General features: G+C 38.5%; 1 protein-coding gene across 1 annotated transcript; it reads left to right on the top strand.

Moving 5' to 3' along the window:
* The first annotated feature begins 5,190 nt into the window (after nt 1–5,190).
* dcxr (dicarbonyl/L-xylulose reductase) lies at nt 5,191–14,325 on the top strand. The gene is made up of 8 exons (XM_052032674.1): nt 5,191–5,377; nt 6,495–6,592; nt 7,677–7,831; nt 9,193–9,235; nt 10,289–10,388; nt 11,311–11,375; nt 12,226–12,343; nt 13,456–14,325. The coding sequence occupies exons 1-8, from the start codon at nt 5,326–5,328 to the stop codon at nt 13,557–13,559; spliced, it is 735 nt and encodes a 244-aa protein (XP_051888634.1). The 5' UTR covers nt 5,191–5,325; the 3' UTR covers nt 13,560–14,325.
* Nucleotides 14,326–15,946: the final 1,621 nt, after the last annotated feature.

Raw genomic sequence — 15,946 nt, 5'->3', positions numbered from 1 at the left:
GGCTTCATTGTGCCATATAGTGTCACAATTTTGGGACATTTGCCACTGAATCATCGAAATGTACCGACTAACTAGTTGGAATCATGTTCTGGTACAAATCTAGACTGAAATTAGTACTGAGCCAAACATTAATTTTAGTTATTGAATGTTCAAGTTATTGAAATGATTTGATTTGACAAAATCATCATATAATAGTCTTGCTTCCTAATTAATTGTGTTCATACTACCTGTACAGTATCATGTTACCATTGCAATCCTAAATATCTTGCTCAGCTCTGTTTCACCTGGTGAGCCAATGACAAAACCATTTTTTTGGAATCTACTGTAGAAATGTCAATCTACACTGAACATTTTTTAAAATCTGGAATACCTGAACAGCTCTGTGCAGTCTGATAAGCCATTTGAATTGAATTTCATTTCAGATATCCTATAACTTTTAAAATTGCAACTAAAATAATTGCTTGCTTTCCACTTTGAAATAATCGAGAAAAAGGACTAAATGACTAGACTGAACGTATAGTCTAAATTTTACAGAAGAACTTTCTCCAATTGTACAAAGCTCATCTAGAGTGTAAGTATTACAATTGTAAATGAGTTTAGACCTTGGCTTACCTGTTACACAACTGTCATCTATTTATCTTCTTGTACTGATTGTTATTCTACACAGGATTTTGTGGTATTTTAGTAAATTAATTCTATAAATTATTAAGAAGCCAGTAAATATGGGTCTGCTTAGTATGATTCTGGAGCACAAGTTTAGTTAGATGCTCCAGAATGGTAGCCAAACCTGAAAATACTATCAGTCACAGTTAGCAAAAGACAAATTGCTGGAGGAACTCATTGAGTTAGGCAGCATCTATGGAGGCAAAAGGATAGTCAATGTTTTGAGTTGAGACTCAGCATCAGGACTTGTACACCTCTTACCTAGCTTGTAGCACACAAATATACAGTATTCAAAGATTGGGGATTGCAATGTTTCAGTCGAGTATTGGGCTGGAGTTAACAACTTTGGCAAGAAAACTGCCGCTGTGTTAAGCAGCTTTATTTTGAATAAAGGGAAATTTCCAAATTGTGACATTTGCGTGCATTATTTAGCCCTTTTGATTATAATGCAATTGGATATACTGAACGTATTTGCATTCAGTACCCAAATGAGAACATGATTGCATATGCATCTGGAGATTTTTGCAATCCCTTCAGTGTACGTGGATCTGAATCTAAATTTTACTTGTGCTCTTAACACTATGTAGTGAAGGAAATTTTAATTTTTTGAAAAAAATGATAATCACTGATATCAAGTTTTTCCAAACAAGATGTGAATATTTAGTTGGAGAATAATGAACTGTCTGTGTGCCTTACTTTCTCAGCTGTCCTAAATACAATATTTCTCAAGATTGTTCCTATCTGTTTTAGGTCAAGATATTTATGTGATGGACTTGTCAATAACTAATGATTATTATCACTATACATCTGTGAGATAAATGTTCAATTCCAACTGTAGTATGTTCTGTTAAAAGTCTGATTAACGCAAGGGATTCTAAATTTCAGTTCAGGTTTTGAGGGCCATTGTAAAGTTGGAATGAGGATGTAATGAATGTGCACTGTGTTTAAATTTAACTAAAAGTGGCAAATGATAAAAGGGAACTTAAGAGGTGGAGGCTTGAATCTCAGCCTCCTGTCAAGCCTGGTGGAATTTCTAAGAAAATTATAGAGATCTTGTTACAGAGGTTCTGTGCCATTGCAAAGAATTTCCTGTTTGAGTTTAATGATCAAAATCCCCTTATGAGACAATTGGCAATAAGGGTAGCGACTTTTGCATGGGAGATGTTCTTAAAGAATAAGGACAGATAGTGAAGCGATAGTGCTTCATGGCAAGTGAAGAGAAGCTTACAGAAACTTCAGATGGCACCAGAGAACATAATTCCAATGTAACCACCAGGTTTGGGTCCCCAAGAACTCTGAATGTTTTGAGATTCCAAATGGTCATTGTGGATAAGTATTTGTAATATTAAAATGACTGTGAAGAAATTAGATACTTTCAGAAATGAAAATGCATTTTGTACTTTATTATGTGCTTTTCTTAATTAGTGGTGCTTCTAAGATTGCAAATTTTAATATTGATCTGTTGGTTCAGGTTTTCAAATCAAGGCTTCATAATATTTTTAGATTAGAAAAATAATCTTGTATGTCAGTTTTGGAATTTTGTACAATTCCTTGGCTTCCCCAAGTTGAATTTAAAACTAAACACAAATGTAACCACTATTTTTGTCCAAAAATGTATGCATAATTTAACTGGATAACTGTTCCAGTAAAACTCAGAATCTGCTGAACAGCAATGAACTTTTCTCAGAATTAATCACTTGGATATGCAGGATTGAATGATGTAGTCATTACTGATAATCAACAATATGAAACAATCACATCAGAAGAATTAACAATGAGACTAGGTGAACAATTACTAGCCAGGATGATAAACATGGTAAATCAGGCGATACTGGAAAAAAATACTGAATTGGTTTGGTTTAGCCATAGTTCAGCTAAGCATGTGCAATCCCATTATATGGTCTGGAAATGTTCAGTGAGGTTTTAGGAAAACTTGCTAATACACAGTGTTATTATCTAAATGTAAAAATACTATCTTATAAACATGCATGTTTACAGCTGCGAAGGCCAAAGTTATTTTTAAATATTGCAATTATAATGATGGATAACTAAAAACTGGATATTTTTAAACTTTATAAATACAAAATAAAGCAAACTTTAATAAAGACGTGTTGGCTGGTTTGGAACCAGACCCATCAGTAGCTTGCTGACTAAAATGTAGACTGTTGTTAGAAGAAAAAAAAATTAAATCATTGAATTTAAACTATTTTCAGTATTTCTGTTGTAATTAGTTATACTTCTGTTATCTTTAATGAGCTATTTCAAATACATACTTTTTTAGCATGAATGTTAATGAATCCTACAGACAACATGCACCCAATACAGAATGAAGATTACTGCACTTTTAACATCCTCTTTTCAACTTCGATCAAAAGTTGCCTCAGTGATGTGGTATCGCTCCTCTGAGCCAAATTATTGGTTCAAATCAACTCCAGAGACATGAATATATAATCTCACCTGACAGAACTCAGGCATATGCTGCATTATCTGAAGTACCATCTTTCAGATGAAGTCTCATGCAAGAACTCTAGGTGTGCTGCATTGAATGAGGTTTCTTTCAGAAAATATGTTAAACTGAAAGTGCCTTTCCTCCCATTTGAACATGTAAAGTTCCATGGCTGTATCCAAAGCACAGCAAGGAAGTTCTCTTTGGAGACAACAACCAATATTACTAACACATGATCTGATTATTATCTTTTTTTTGTATGGTCTCACTGTGATTACAATTGGCTGTTGTATAGTACACAGTGACTATACAACTTCTGAAATCCTAAAATTTAAGATTGAAGAGCTTTAGTCACAAATCCACAATCTCAACTAAGAAAAGGACAACATACTAGGGGCTCTCAGAAATGCTGTAATCATGATTATCTTCGAGAAAAGTGGTAACAACAGAGGGCTCTCCCTGCTTAATGCCACAGGGAAATTACTGCCAGGATCCTCCACAAACCACCTCTTCCCAGTAGTTGAAGAGCTGGTCCTCAAGATCCACCACCACCTTTGGTCAATTCAGGTAAAGGGTATTTGAAGATCATAAATTTATTCCTTTTGGCCACCAATTAGTAAATCCTGACAGTCTGTTGTCAGTGGTTTCTGCTGTAATTTTACTACACCTAGGAATCCAGAGGCCAATCTCCAAAAAACACTGCTTAGATGAAATAGGTTCTACCTAGTGACATCATAAAAGTATAATATTATGTTGTCCTTGAAATATAATTACATATTGATACCAAGCAATTTTTTGAATTTTATAGTTTGTTGATCTCTTCATTATTCATGTTTTTATTCCCATTGTAAACTAAAAGGAAAACCAGAAATGATTCCAAGGTACAGGGCTTCACAGAGCCACGCCATTCTTCTATGGAAATGATGCAAAATTGGCACATCCAGTATAGACTTGAGTTCTCTATATTTCTAAATCAAAATAAAACATAGATGTGTCCATATATACACACTCATCTCTGTGGTTAATGACTTATAGAACAATACAAAGGTTCTTGTTTTTGTTATTTAATTCTCAAAGACTTTTATTCTTTCTGTTGCTAGATCTATCTTTACAAAAATGACAACATTGCACAAATAATTTTGCAAGGTTAAGTTTGTGACAGAGAACATCAACCCTCTGAATAAATCAATCAAATACATTGAAGCAGTCCATGTTCATAAGGTTGAAGTGAGAATTAAAAGCATGCTGCAACCAAAATCTAAAGGCTTTAGTGATTATGGGTTGGAACTGCTCAGCTGCACTCCAAACCATTCAATTTAAGGCAGGAAGCATCATTCATGTATCTTTTCCTTCCAATGTTGACAAAACAGTGGGCCTAAATAATATAGTAGAAAGACATCATTACTCTTGTACTCAAATCCTCCAACAAAGGCCAGCACACTAATGTCTTCCTAACTATTTGCCTCACCCATATATTAGTTTTTACTGATTTATGTACAAGTATACCGATGTCCAATGGAACAGCAACAATTACCAGTCATTTGCCACTTAATAGCGAGCATCAGTATCTGCATTTTCAATTAAAATTTGTGCCATGATTTACTATAATGGATTTTCTGCCTTAACCTTAAATGTGGTCATCCGCACCAATCCTAATTCTTGAATTAACATATGCGTCATATCTATCTATATATACCACCACATTAATTAAAATAATATTTAAAATATTAATTATTTCAATATAGGCATTTTGCAATGAAAAGGGTCTTGGAGAATAAGCAATGAATTAAATAAATACATAAGGGCATTAGGTGCGTTTATTTAAAGCTTTGTAAATTTGTATGAAGTTTACTTCAGGGAGACTTTTTCCAACGAAAGTTCTCCCTGGAAATGGGGAGGGGCGAGGGCATGTTGGGGGGAGAAATATCAAGGGGTTGGTGGGGTGATGGGGGCACACCGAGGGGTAGATGGGGTGAGGGGACACCCCGAGGGGTCGGTGGGGTGAGGGGAGGAAGGGACACACCGAGGGGCTGGTGGGGTGAGAGGTGGGACACGCCGAGGGACTGGTGGGGAGGAATGTTGGTGGGAGGAGCCGCGCTGACTGAGGAGCGGACGGGGCCGGTTTGTGGCCTCGATAAATTGAGCAGACGGTGGCTGCGCTCCAGCAGTTGGAGGAAACTGCGGAGGAGCCAAGTTCGCTCCGAGTCCCCGGGGTAATGGAGCCGAGCTTGGCCTGTAAACGTGCCCTGGTGACGGGCGCCGGCAAAGGTGAGGAACCTTGGGCCGAGCCATAAGCCTTTCAGCGGGGCCAAGTAGTCAACAGTCGGGCGGGGGGGGGAGGGAAGGTGGGTCGCCGAAAGGGAGTGGGAGTGGAGGAGTGGGAGGTGGGAGGGAGGGGAGGAGGGGGATGGAGGGGAGGGGGGAGGAGTGGGAGGTGGGAGGGAGGGAAGGAGGGGGAGGAGTGGGAGGAGGGGGGGAGGAGTGAGGGGGGGAGGAGTGGGGGGGGAGGGAGAGTTGGTGTTCCGGGTGGGTGGGATGGGGGGGGGGGGGAGGGTCAGGAAGGCCTGCCCGGGGGGGAGGGAGGGCCGACTTGGGACGGATGGAAGGAGGCAGAAGGGAGGGGGCATTGCCTCTGGAGGGAGGAATAGGTGAGGGAGCGGTGGCCCTGGGGAGAGGGTGATTCCTGCAGGGAGGAGGGGTGGGATGAGGGGTGTGTGGCCCCTCCAGAGAGGCTCCTTCCACAACTTTTTGTTTAGTGGCCACAGTGAGTGGGTAAACAACCTCTCACCTCAGGGCTTGGGCTTCTGTCTCCTGGTACTGTACAACAAGAAATAAACATTATCGTTGAACTTTAGATTCGTAATTGCAGAACTAAATTTCTAGCTCAATATGTTTGTTACTAGAGTCCCTGGGGTTAGGCATGTGCATCTTTTACTATTGTGACAGCCAGGTATCGGTATATACAGTATTCCTTTTAAACTTGTCCAGAGATCCTATTATATTGTTCCACAGGTTATGAGTTAATTGTTTACTATATTTGAAAGTTCTGCATGCATTCCTGTCAATGAATAAAGCTCAATTTTTTTCATTACTTTTATGCTTGTAATAAAAAATAATTTTTAAAATCCTTGCACTTTTTTTCTAATTCTGTAGACCAGAAAAATCTACTAATTTTTTTTCCCCAGTGTTTCCATTCTTTTGGAGATAATGTTTGACTCTCACTTATTTGCATGGTGGAGGAGCAGGAGGGACACTTAATGAACTTTGCTTTCCTACTGGTTTGAAATTGTTCTTTTTAAATATTTGGACTATTCTTTGACTACAGATTTTGATTCCTGGAGATTAGGAACATAGCTTTTTGAAGGCTAAAGTTTTTGTGTTGCAGGTATTGGTAGAGCCACAGCTAAGGCCCTACTAGCATGTGGTGTGGAAGTTATTGCAGTAACCAGGACACAATCTGATTTGGACAGCCTTGTTCAGGAGGTATGATGAAATTGATGGCCTAGAGTTTCTACTGACCACCTGCCGTGAACAGTTTCTGAATCCTGATGAACAGAATAGTACTTTGAATTAGGCAGTATTTATGGAGGGAAATGGGCAGTCGACTTTTCGAGTCGAGACCCTTCATCTGGACTGGATGAAGAGTCTTGACTGGAAACATCGACTGTGCATTTCCCTCCATGGGTGCTGCTTGACCCACTGAGTGTCCTCCAACATTTTGTGTGTTGCTCCAGATTCCAGCATCTGCAGTCTCTTGTTGTCTCTGTCATTACTTTGAATTAGTTGTGAAGTAAAATTGCACTTCAAGCAAAATACTTAATATGCTATAGATCTGAAATAATTAAAATGCTGGTCTCGGTGATGCAGAAGTGTCCTGTGACGTGAGCAGTGATTAGGCTTTGGGTAGAGTAACTTAATGCCCCACTCTAACCTCCAAACATTGCCTTTGACAGCAGCTAGCTTTGACTATTTTGGAATGCTTTTGTGAGAATGAAATTAAATAGAAAAATCAAAAATCATTAATGCTAACATTTTAATAGTAACTGAAATTCACTGCACTTTTTTTCCCCTGTAAGGTCTTGACCCCACATAAGTAAATAAGAGTTTATTGTTTCTATGTCAGCCTTCCTTTTGTAACATGGAAGCCTGAATATGAAGTCCATCAGGCCCTCTTCAGCATAGCACTAGGCTGAATGAGTCCAGTGGCAGTGTGTGGAGTTCAGTGCATTGGCATCTGATCTCCAGCTTGGCTTGGACTTTTTACCTTCTGCTATGCACATGAGGTTTTTGACCACCTGAGCCGTAAATAACTTGAAAGGGAACCACTAGGTGTCAGCACAATTCAGAAACCTAGTTTTAGGTTAATAGTGATTGACTTGCAGTTTTGGTTTTCTCCCTGTTTTGTTTTACTTTCTCCCTTTCCTCTCCTTGTACTCCTATTTTCAACCTTGTCTAGCTTTACTGAATGGTACTGCATTTTCTGTTGTTGATCTAAACCAAGTAATGGTGTTTTTCAGCATTATCACTAGGTTCCCCATATTTAAGCTGGAGTTTTTTGTCTTTTTAGTGCCCCAAAATGCTGACAATCTGCGTGGACATAAGTAACTGGGAAGCCACAGAAAATGCACTGAAAGATGTAGGTCCTATAGATCTCTTGGTGAACAATGCTGCTGTTAGCATTTTAGAACCATTCCTCGAAGTTACCCAGGAAGCATTTGATAAGTGAGTGACAATATCTTTAAAGATAAATCTGATTAAACATTAATTACTCTGACTTGTATGGAGGAAAAATCATTGTTTATTTTCCCTTGCTGCTAAACAAAAATATTTTACCCAAAAATCATGGGTAAAATACGAATGATCCATGATGGTTTTTTGGGGTGAATTATCAATGTATAGCAATGAAAACAGTATTTCCATGAGGAAAAACTGGTGTTGGGAGCTTTGTCTGAAGTGTTCTTATGGGTTTCAACTTGAACAAAGATTGGAGAAAGCAAGGTCCAGTCATGTTCCAAATTATGAACAATCACTTAAGTTTCAACTTTTTTTTATTAAAGTGTGTCAATTTCAAAAATGATCTGCAGAACATTAAATGTTTAAAGTAATGGTGTTCTTTAACCTTATTACCTAGGGGGAGATAGTTTAGCTGCAAGGGAAGTCACTGGGAGATGTGAGGGAACAAAGCCAGTTTGCATCCATATTTTCTGCTTTGCCACAACCCACTTAGTACGTTAGCGCAACTGGAGAAAAGTGGAGGTGGTGGTTGTTGTTGGGAGGAATATGGGTACGAATATAGGAATTTTTTTTCTGCTTGAAGATGTGTTGCCTTATGACCTCTGCTGTTGCCTCCTTGTCCTCCTGCCTTTCCACTTCAAATCTGATGTGGCAGTGGGGAGTCACAGGGATCTGAATGTCATTGCACCAAATGCAGGAGATCACAATGCAGTGGGTGGAGCAAATGACACATTCAAATGGTGATCAAGAACAGAATAACAACAAAACATGAATGCTCCATAGTGACTATGGTAGTGGAGTAGCTGGAGAGAACCATTGTGGGCAGGCATTAAATGTCCATCAAGAGTTGGCGGGCACATGATTTTTTAGATTTTATTTACAGCGCGGTAACGGGCCCTTCCGGCCCAACGAGTCTATGCCGCCCATTTTAAACCCCCAAATTAACCTACCCGTACATCTTTAGAATGTGGGAGGAAACCGGAGCACCCGGCGGAAACCCACGCAGACACGGGAGAATGTACAAACTCCTTACAGACAGCGACGGGAATTGAACCCCGATCGCTGGTGCTGTAATAGCGTCGTGCTAACTGCTACACTACCGTGCCGTGAGTGTAGATGGATCCAGAGGTTGCAAAAGGAATTTGCATCCTGGAGAAGTCATTGGTTTGAGTATTATCCCATCTAACTGCTTCAACCATCCTGCTTCTAAATATTTTCATGACTGATCTGGTCCTGGAGAAAGCTCTACTGGTAATCTATAGCACTGGGTTGCCTGTAGGAGGTGTATTATATCAGTCAATTTCATTCATTATCTTATTACTGAATGTTTTTTGACATTTATTTTTCAGATTGTTTAATGTTAATGTGAAAGCTGTGTTGCATGTTTCACAGGTAAGAACATCACTGTACCCATGCTATATTCATCTGTTGTTAGATGTTTGCTTGCTAGATATTCTAAGATAATCTTAAAGTGACTTGGGCTATGTTGGGGTTCAGCCAAGAGGGCAGGACACAGACCTGCAGTTGTTTGGGGATGACTAGAGAACTTGTTTCTCTGTTGCGGAAGGCATTCTTAGTTTGTCATGTAGGCTAACTAGCTGAGACCTGGCCAAACCTGTACATCAGCTGAATCTTGGGAAAACAATTTTTTCCTAAATTGGAGTTTCTCATATTTTGCCACCGTAGCTGACGCCATTACCATTGTTTAACACCAAAGTGTTGTCTACAGAGCAAAATATTTTTCCTTGATACATTAGGGATGTGATGGATAAAGAGATCTGTCACTTGTGAATCTGAATCAGTGTTGCACGACTGCAGGTTGGTATCGACTATGGTGTGCGCAGATGAAAAATGTAAGGTTCTTGGGGAGGAAGGAGAACATAACCTGCAACGTTACTGGAGGAGGAGGGAGAATGTAAACTGCCACGTTACCAGAGAGCTTCCTAGTTAGCTAATTTTACATAGTGCCTTACTGGTGAGAACCTTGCCTGCCAGCAATGCCTATTGGGGACGTTGCCTGATTTTGGGCTGCAGATCAGTATGTTCCAGTTGGCTGCAAAAGGTTCTCCATCGGCAGCAGGACCTAAGTCATTTTGTTTCTGTAATGGCGCGTTTCCAAAAATTGCATTCCGTTTTAAAAGTTGCCAAGAGCTTCAGATTGACTATTGTCATTTTCATGTTTCTCTGGATCAGTTCCTCTGGCCATTCCTCATGTGAACCTACTGTTAGCAGTTCCTTTTCTCTAGACGCAAATCCAGTCTAACCCTGTCTTTGTTTGATGCATTTTCTAGCAGGTGTTACTTCATTCAGAAGTAAACTTCATCAGCAGTTATGCTTGTTATTTGGTGCCTTGATGTTCCTCCCTCCCTGCAGCAGTTTTATTTGGGTGGTTCTTCTGGTCATAAAACTAAGTTCAGTAGTCATTTTTAAAATTTTGTTTTCAAGATAATTGCAAAAGGGATGAAATGCCGCGGGGAAGGTGGTGCCATAGTGAACGTCTCCAGCCAGGCATCCCAATGTGCACTGAAAGATCATGCTGTATACTGTGAGTTACACAACCCAACCTTTTTTTTTACTGTTCTAAAAATGGTTTTGTTTTGGAGTTGGTTGTTTGATTCATAAAGCCAACTTGACAATACCTTGTGTTCTTATCCATAATGCAATTCAGTCTCACAGGGCTTTAATTTTTTTTTATTATGGGTCTTCGTATGGTTGCTGCACAGGCCACCATTATTGAGGCTGGGCATTCTAAAAATTGTGTTGACGTGAATAAGATGTAGCACAGCTGTTGACTATGCTACCCAGTGTTGGTCTGTAGATGTGGAATAGTTTGCAATGAGAAAGGAAGGGAAGCAAAGCATGATACTGAGGTCTATAAACCTTGAGTGGAAATAGACTTCCCATATTGCTTTATTAAACAGATTTGAAGGACATCTTCATTACAGATCCCTGGCCCTCAACAATTGGTTGTGTTCCCAGTAACTACATGATGTACTCTTGCTGCTTCTAATCACTTAAGTGCAGAGAAAGCACCCTTCCTCCTATTCATCTTCAGGCTCATGGGACCTTCAGGCCACTCTAGGTGTTTCCATGGGTGATGGTCAGCCACCCATAGTTGTTACCTAATCAACTATTGTTAGCAACCATTACTTCATTGATGTACTGACTTCTGCTGAAATACAATTTGACAGAAGTAGCTTTTAAACTACTCAACTATTAGTCATTCCACATGTGAACCTAGATGAGCACTTTGATAAATCATCTTATTGATCAAGTAGCCTCCCAGTATTCCTGAGCCTGACTTTAGCCATGTACCAGATAGTAATTGGACATAAGTTTTGGCTGTAGTTTTTCAATCAATTGTGGTACCCCCGTTATCAAGTTTTTAAAAATTTAATATTGTTCCTTCTGTGTTTTATCAATGGCTCACTTTGTTGATTACTTGTTGTTTGTCTCTGCTTTGTAAGGTGCCACGAAAGGAGCTGTGGACATGCTAACAAAGGTGATGGCACTTGAACTGGGACCACACAAGGTAAGCACTGACGTGACCACACAATGAGCATGGAAGTAATCAGCTGATGCCATGAATAGTTCTTCTAAAGCAGTTGTGAAATCCAGCCTTAATAGATTAACCACATCACCCTCCAGTTATACTAGTGTAGCTTGACATGGGGGCTTTTTCTGCCATACTATAGCAATTCAGATTTTTTTGTATAAGTATCGACTTCCTAATGTGACACTTATATTTTCTAATCCTGTTACTACAACGTAGTTCTTAAACCAAATGAAACTAAAACATGTTTTTGAACCAACCAGCAATGGGGAACATCATTTCCACGGGGCCAGTAGTTGAATGTTTGTTGTCAAGTTAATGTTAATGCATTATTACTTTAGAAATAGGTTTAACCCAAATAAGTTTTAAAGCATTTCATACTATTCTTGAGATCCAGATAAAATGAGGTCTCAGTAGTATGTTGAAGTATTCAATTTTTGATGGTGCCCCAAGACTATTTGATACCTCAAGGTTATTGGACCAGTTTAGGATGTATTTTAGCATGGTTTCACCACCAGAGGGCACTCAGCAGTCTTTTGATGACTTCTGTCTCAGGATTGATTTTTCTGTTAAATGGTGTGAAGGGTTAATAGTAATTACCACAACTTTGCATGGCCTAATTTTACTAATTGGCTGCACTAATAAATGAATGATGTAGCAATGTTATTGAACCTTACAGATATGGCTTCAGACTCCTTGCTATGTTCAGCTAACCCAATTTGTGTCTCTACTGACTTCTTGCAAATAGATATCTAGAATTTTAATATTTGAACATCTAAAAGTATCTAATTTTTGTTGTAATAAAACAGCATTTTTCCATATGGCACAGATAAGAGTGAATACAGTGAACCCCACAGTGGTGATGACTGCATTGGGCCGGATTGCATGGAGTGATCCAGTAAAATCAGCAGGAATGTTGTCTCGCATCCCAATGGGCAAGTTTGCAGGTGTGTCATAAGGATAGTTTTAAGATTTTTTTTTTACATTGGGCTTTATTCACAGACCTGATGCTGTTTGACCATAACGATCATGGACAATAACATCGTGATCCTTAATTTTGTCTGGGTGTGTATTGGGTATTATTGGCTCCTGTTTTATATAAACTAGCAGGACTACATTTTAGGCAATGTTGATGGCACTGGTTTGTGAATCCGGTACAAATGACAGCTGGTGTCTCAACAAGCCTAATGCTTGTTAAAAGATTTTAATTGCCAATAAACATTGTAGGAAACAGGTAAATATTTTAAACTTTGGAGTTGGGGCGGGGATTGTAAGTTATCTTAATCAAAGTGTAAGTATATTATCCTTTAGTCATAAAAGAAACATTATTTTTGCATTTTGCTTTCCCTGGCTGCTAGAGATAAGATTTAGATTTGTAATACAGAAATTTGGACTGTATTTGTGTGAAGAATGTGGCAAGTGCAGGTACTTGATGAGGATAAAAAAAACTTACTTACAATCACTTTGTGTAATTTTTTAAAAAGAAGTAACTATCTAAACACTAAACTTTTTTAAATTTTAAGTTATGACCCAATGTACACCTTTTTGGAATGTGAGGTAAAGTTGTAAAAGGTTAAGCACTCCATCTGGTACTCCCTTTTCTTTGCACACAATTACACATGAATTACTGAATTTTTTGTGTAGAATCTTGATTAGAATAATTGAGACACACAGCACAGAAACAGGCCCTTTGGCTCAACTGGTCCACGGTGACCAAGATGCCCATCCAAGCTAGTCCCATATCCTTCTAAACCTTTCCTATCCAAAGTTGAAAGCTTTCCTCCACCGTGACAACCACAGGGAAATTTTTATATCATTCTCAAACTTCTTTATTATGACCCCTACATTTAGGTCCAAATCAGAAATATACAACAAATAGCAAGGGACCGAGTATTCAGCCTCGTGGAACTCCACTGTAAATGGCCCATGAGTGACCAAAAAATTCTGCACCTGCCCATCTTCACTTTATGGGGACATTCACGTGACATTGACCAAATTAAATAGTAACTACATGTATTCCAGATTAATGGTCAATTTTTTTCCCTCATTCCTCTTGCAGAAGTTGAAGATGTGGTGAATGCAATAATCTTCCTCCTCAGTGACAAAAGCGCAATGATAAATGGAGTGACTCTGCCTGTGGATGGCGGATTTCTTGCTTCGTAAAACACTTTGTGGGTAAATTAGGGGACCGTAAAAGGGAAATTCTGTTTAAGCCAGTTGTAATTGGTTTTAACATTGCAATCAAAGAATCCACTTCAGAAAATTTACTATTTGTTCCTGGGAACTTTGTGCTATAACGTGACTGGAGTATGTCAAATTTCCTAATGTTCCCATTTGTGCTGGATTAATGTGCCAGTTTCAATCTTCAATGCAGGATCATTTCTGGGCTTTAATCTGATCATAAGCTTATACAATGTGTTAGCAGTAGATGCAGTTTAAAAATCATTAAAAATGTTGAATCTGATAAGTTTACCAATAGTTTATTTATCACATCAGTTTTAAGTGCAATATAAGATAACTGAATTGCTGACAACATAGAGAACAGTTGTCCAAAAGCAGACTGGAGATGCTGGAAATCCAGAATAAAAGTACTACAGGTACTTGTCAGACAGCACTTGTGGTGATAGAGCTAATGTTTCACAATGTGGGTTCTGTCCATCCAAAGGCACATTGAATATGATCTTCACTCTATGACAGCTCCAAGAAAAAATCAGGGTGCAGCATCATTACTTCATTGGTTGTAAAACATTATGAAATCATACGTTTTTTCCCTCTGGCTACCAAGTAGTAAGTCCTGACAGTCTGTTGTTAGGTGTTTTCTGCTGTACTTTTACTATACCTAGGAATCCAGAAGCCAATTTCTGGAAAACCCTGCTTGGCTGAAATGGATTCTACCTAGTGCCATCACAAAACTATAATATGTTGTCCTTGAAATATAATTACATACTGACACAACAGAGGTGATACGCAAGTCAGCCTAGTATTATATCCTTACTTGTGCATAATGTTGTGAAAGCCATCTTTTATTCTGGCAGTTGAATGTAGGAACTTTTGAAGCAATATAGTCATCCTTTGTCAAACACCAAACTTTAGGAAACAACCCTGTAATGTAAAATAGTCTTTTTTGATACTCCCCAGTGTGATACCAAAAGTGATTAATTCCTTAATTCTTATAAAATGTTATATTTGTATTGCATCAATTCCCTATAACTGGTCCATTTTCATGGTTACAGATTGTGCTGCAACAGCTCCATGAGGAGGCAGCAGCATATCTTCCTCAATAATGACCAGCAAGAACTAACTGGTGCAACAGTGCAGTTAAACAGTGTTATTTGAAGATGTTGATTTACCCAGTAGGAAGTCTTTAGTGTAAGTAAAGTTACTCAAATGACATTTTTAAACAGTTGTTTTGGAGGTAAAATGACACTTGATATAGCAAACAAAAATGGTAAGAAAAGTTTACTGGTTGATGCAAGAAAGGGATAGACTAGTGTGCAGTGTTTTTAGCATTAATGTTTTAACCTGTATAGTGAGCAGACTTGTACCAGACCAGATTTTTACTCCTGCACTTACTTTCTGACCTTCAATTACTGCATTTTACATTTATTCTGTCATTAGCTTTGCTGTCCATGTTATTTTCATTAAATCCTTAATGTAGAAGACTCATCTACAGTAAACGGATCTGTTCCAAGAGTTGAATACATACATCCATGATACATATGAATATATATAAAGCTAACTCAAACTTAACCCTGCACAATAACCTTTAATTATTGGAGCCAAACATCCTTATTTTCTGGTTGTTCTTCAGTCTCCATTTTCCACATTTCACCTCTATCCATCTGGTCTGGTTCATGTACTTTGATACATTGCTTTAGTGCCATTTCTTGCATTGATTAATCACCCCTTAAGTCTCACCACACTTCTCATAAATCCACAATTCTAGCATCCACTTAATTTCCTTTTCAACTATCAGTATGAACTTTACATGCTTTATCCCTTAGCATTTTTATTGCCTCAACTTGCATCTTGACCATTACTAACTAGCTTTCATAAATTTCCTGAACTCAATCACTCATGCTTTTTCCTGTCTGGCAGTGTTGCTGCAGTGCATTTTGTAGTCATTGTCCAGCCAATATCTACCTAACAAAAAAAAAATGCTCTGCTTGAATTATTTAAAATAATTCAATTTCCTTGTGCTTTGGTAATATAGTATTTATGGTAATAAATATTTTAGTCCAAATGTTATATTCCATTTTCACCAAACCAAGTATTCCAATGCAGAATCTCCTCCACAGATTATTACGTAACTACAAAGTTCACTATTACTGCTGCTGTTTTATAAGAGATCAAACAACAATTTAATCTGTTTATGTAGCACCAGTAACAGTGCAAATGACAATATAAGTGTAGGGAGGTCTTGGTATAACTTTATCAAAGACTTCAGGTGAATAAGAGGCTCACTGGAGATATGAGGAAGATTTTTGTTTTGCAATCTGGAATGCACTGAGGTAGTGGTGGGGGGAGGTATTCTCACAACATTTAAGTAT

Source organism: Pristis pectinata, chromosome 18, assembly GCF_009764475.1.
Source record: "Pristis pectinata isolate sPriPec2 chromosome 18, sPriPec2.1.pri, whole genome shotgun sequence".
Lineage (NCBI taxonomy): Eukaryota > Metazoa > Chordata > Chondrichthyes > Rhinopristiformes > Pristidae > Pristis > Pristis pectinata.
Note: the sequence above shows the minus strand (reverse complement) of the source record. Positions and strands in the feature narration are given on the sequence as shown.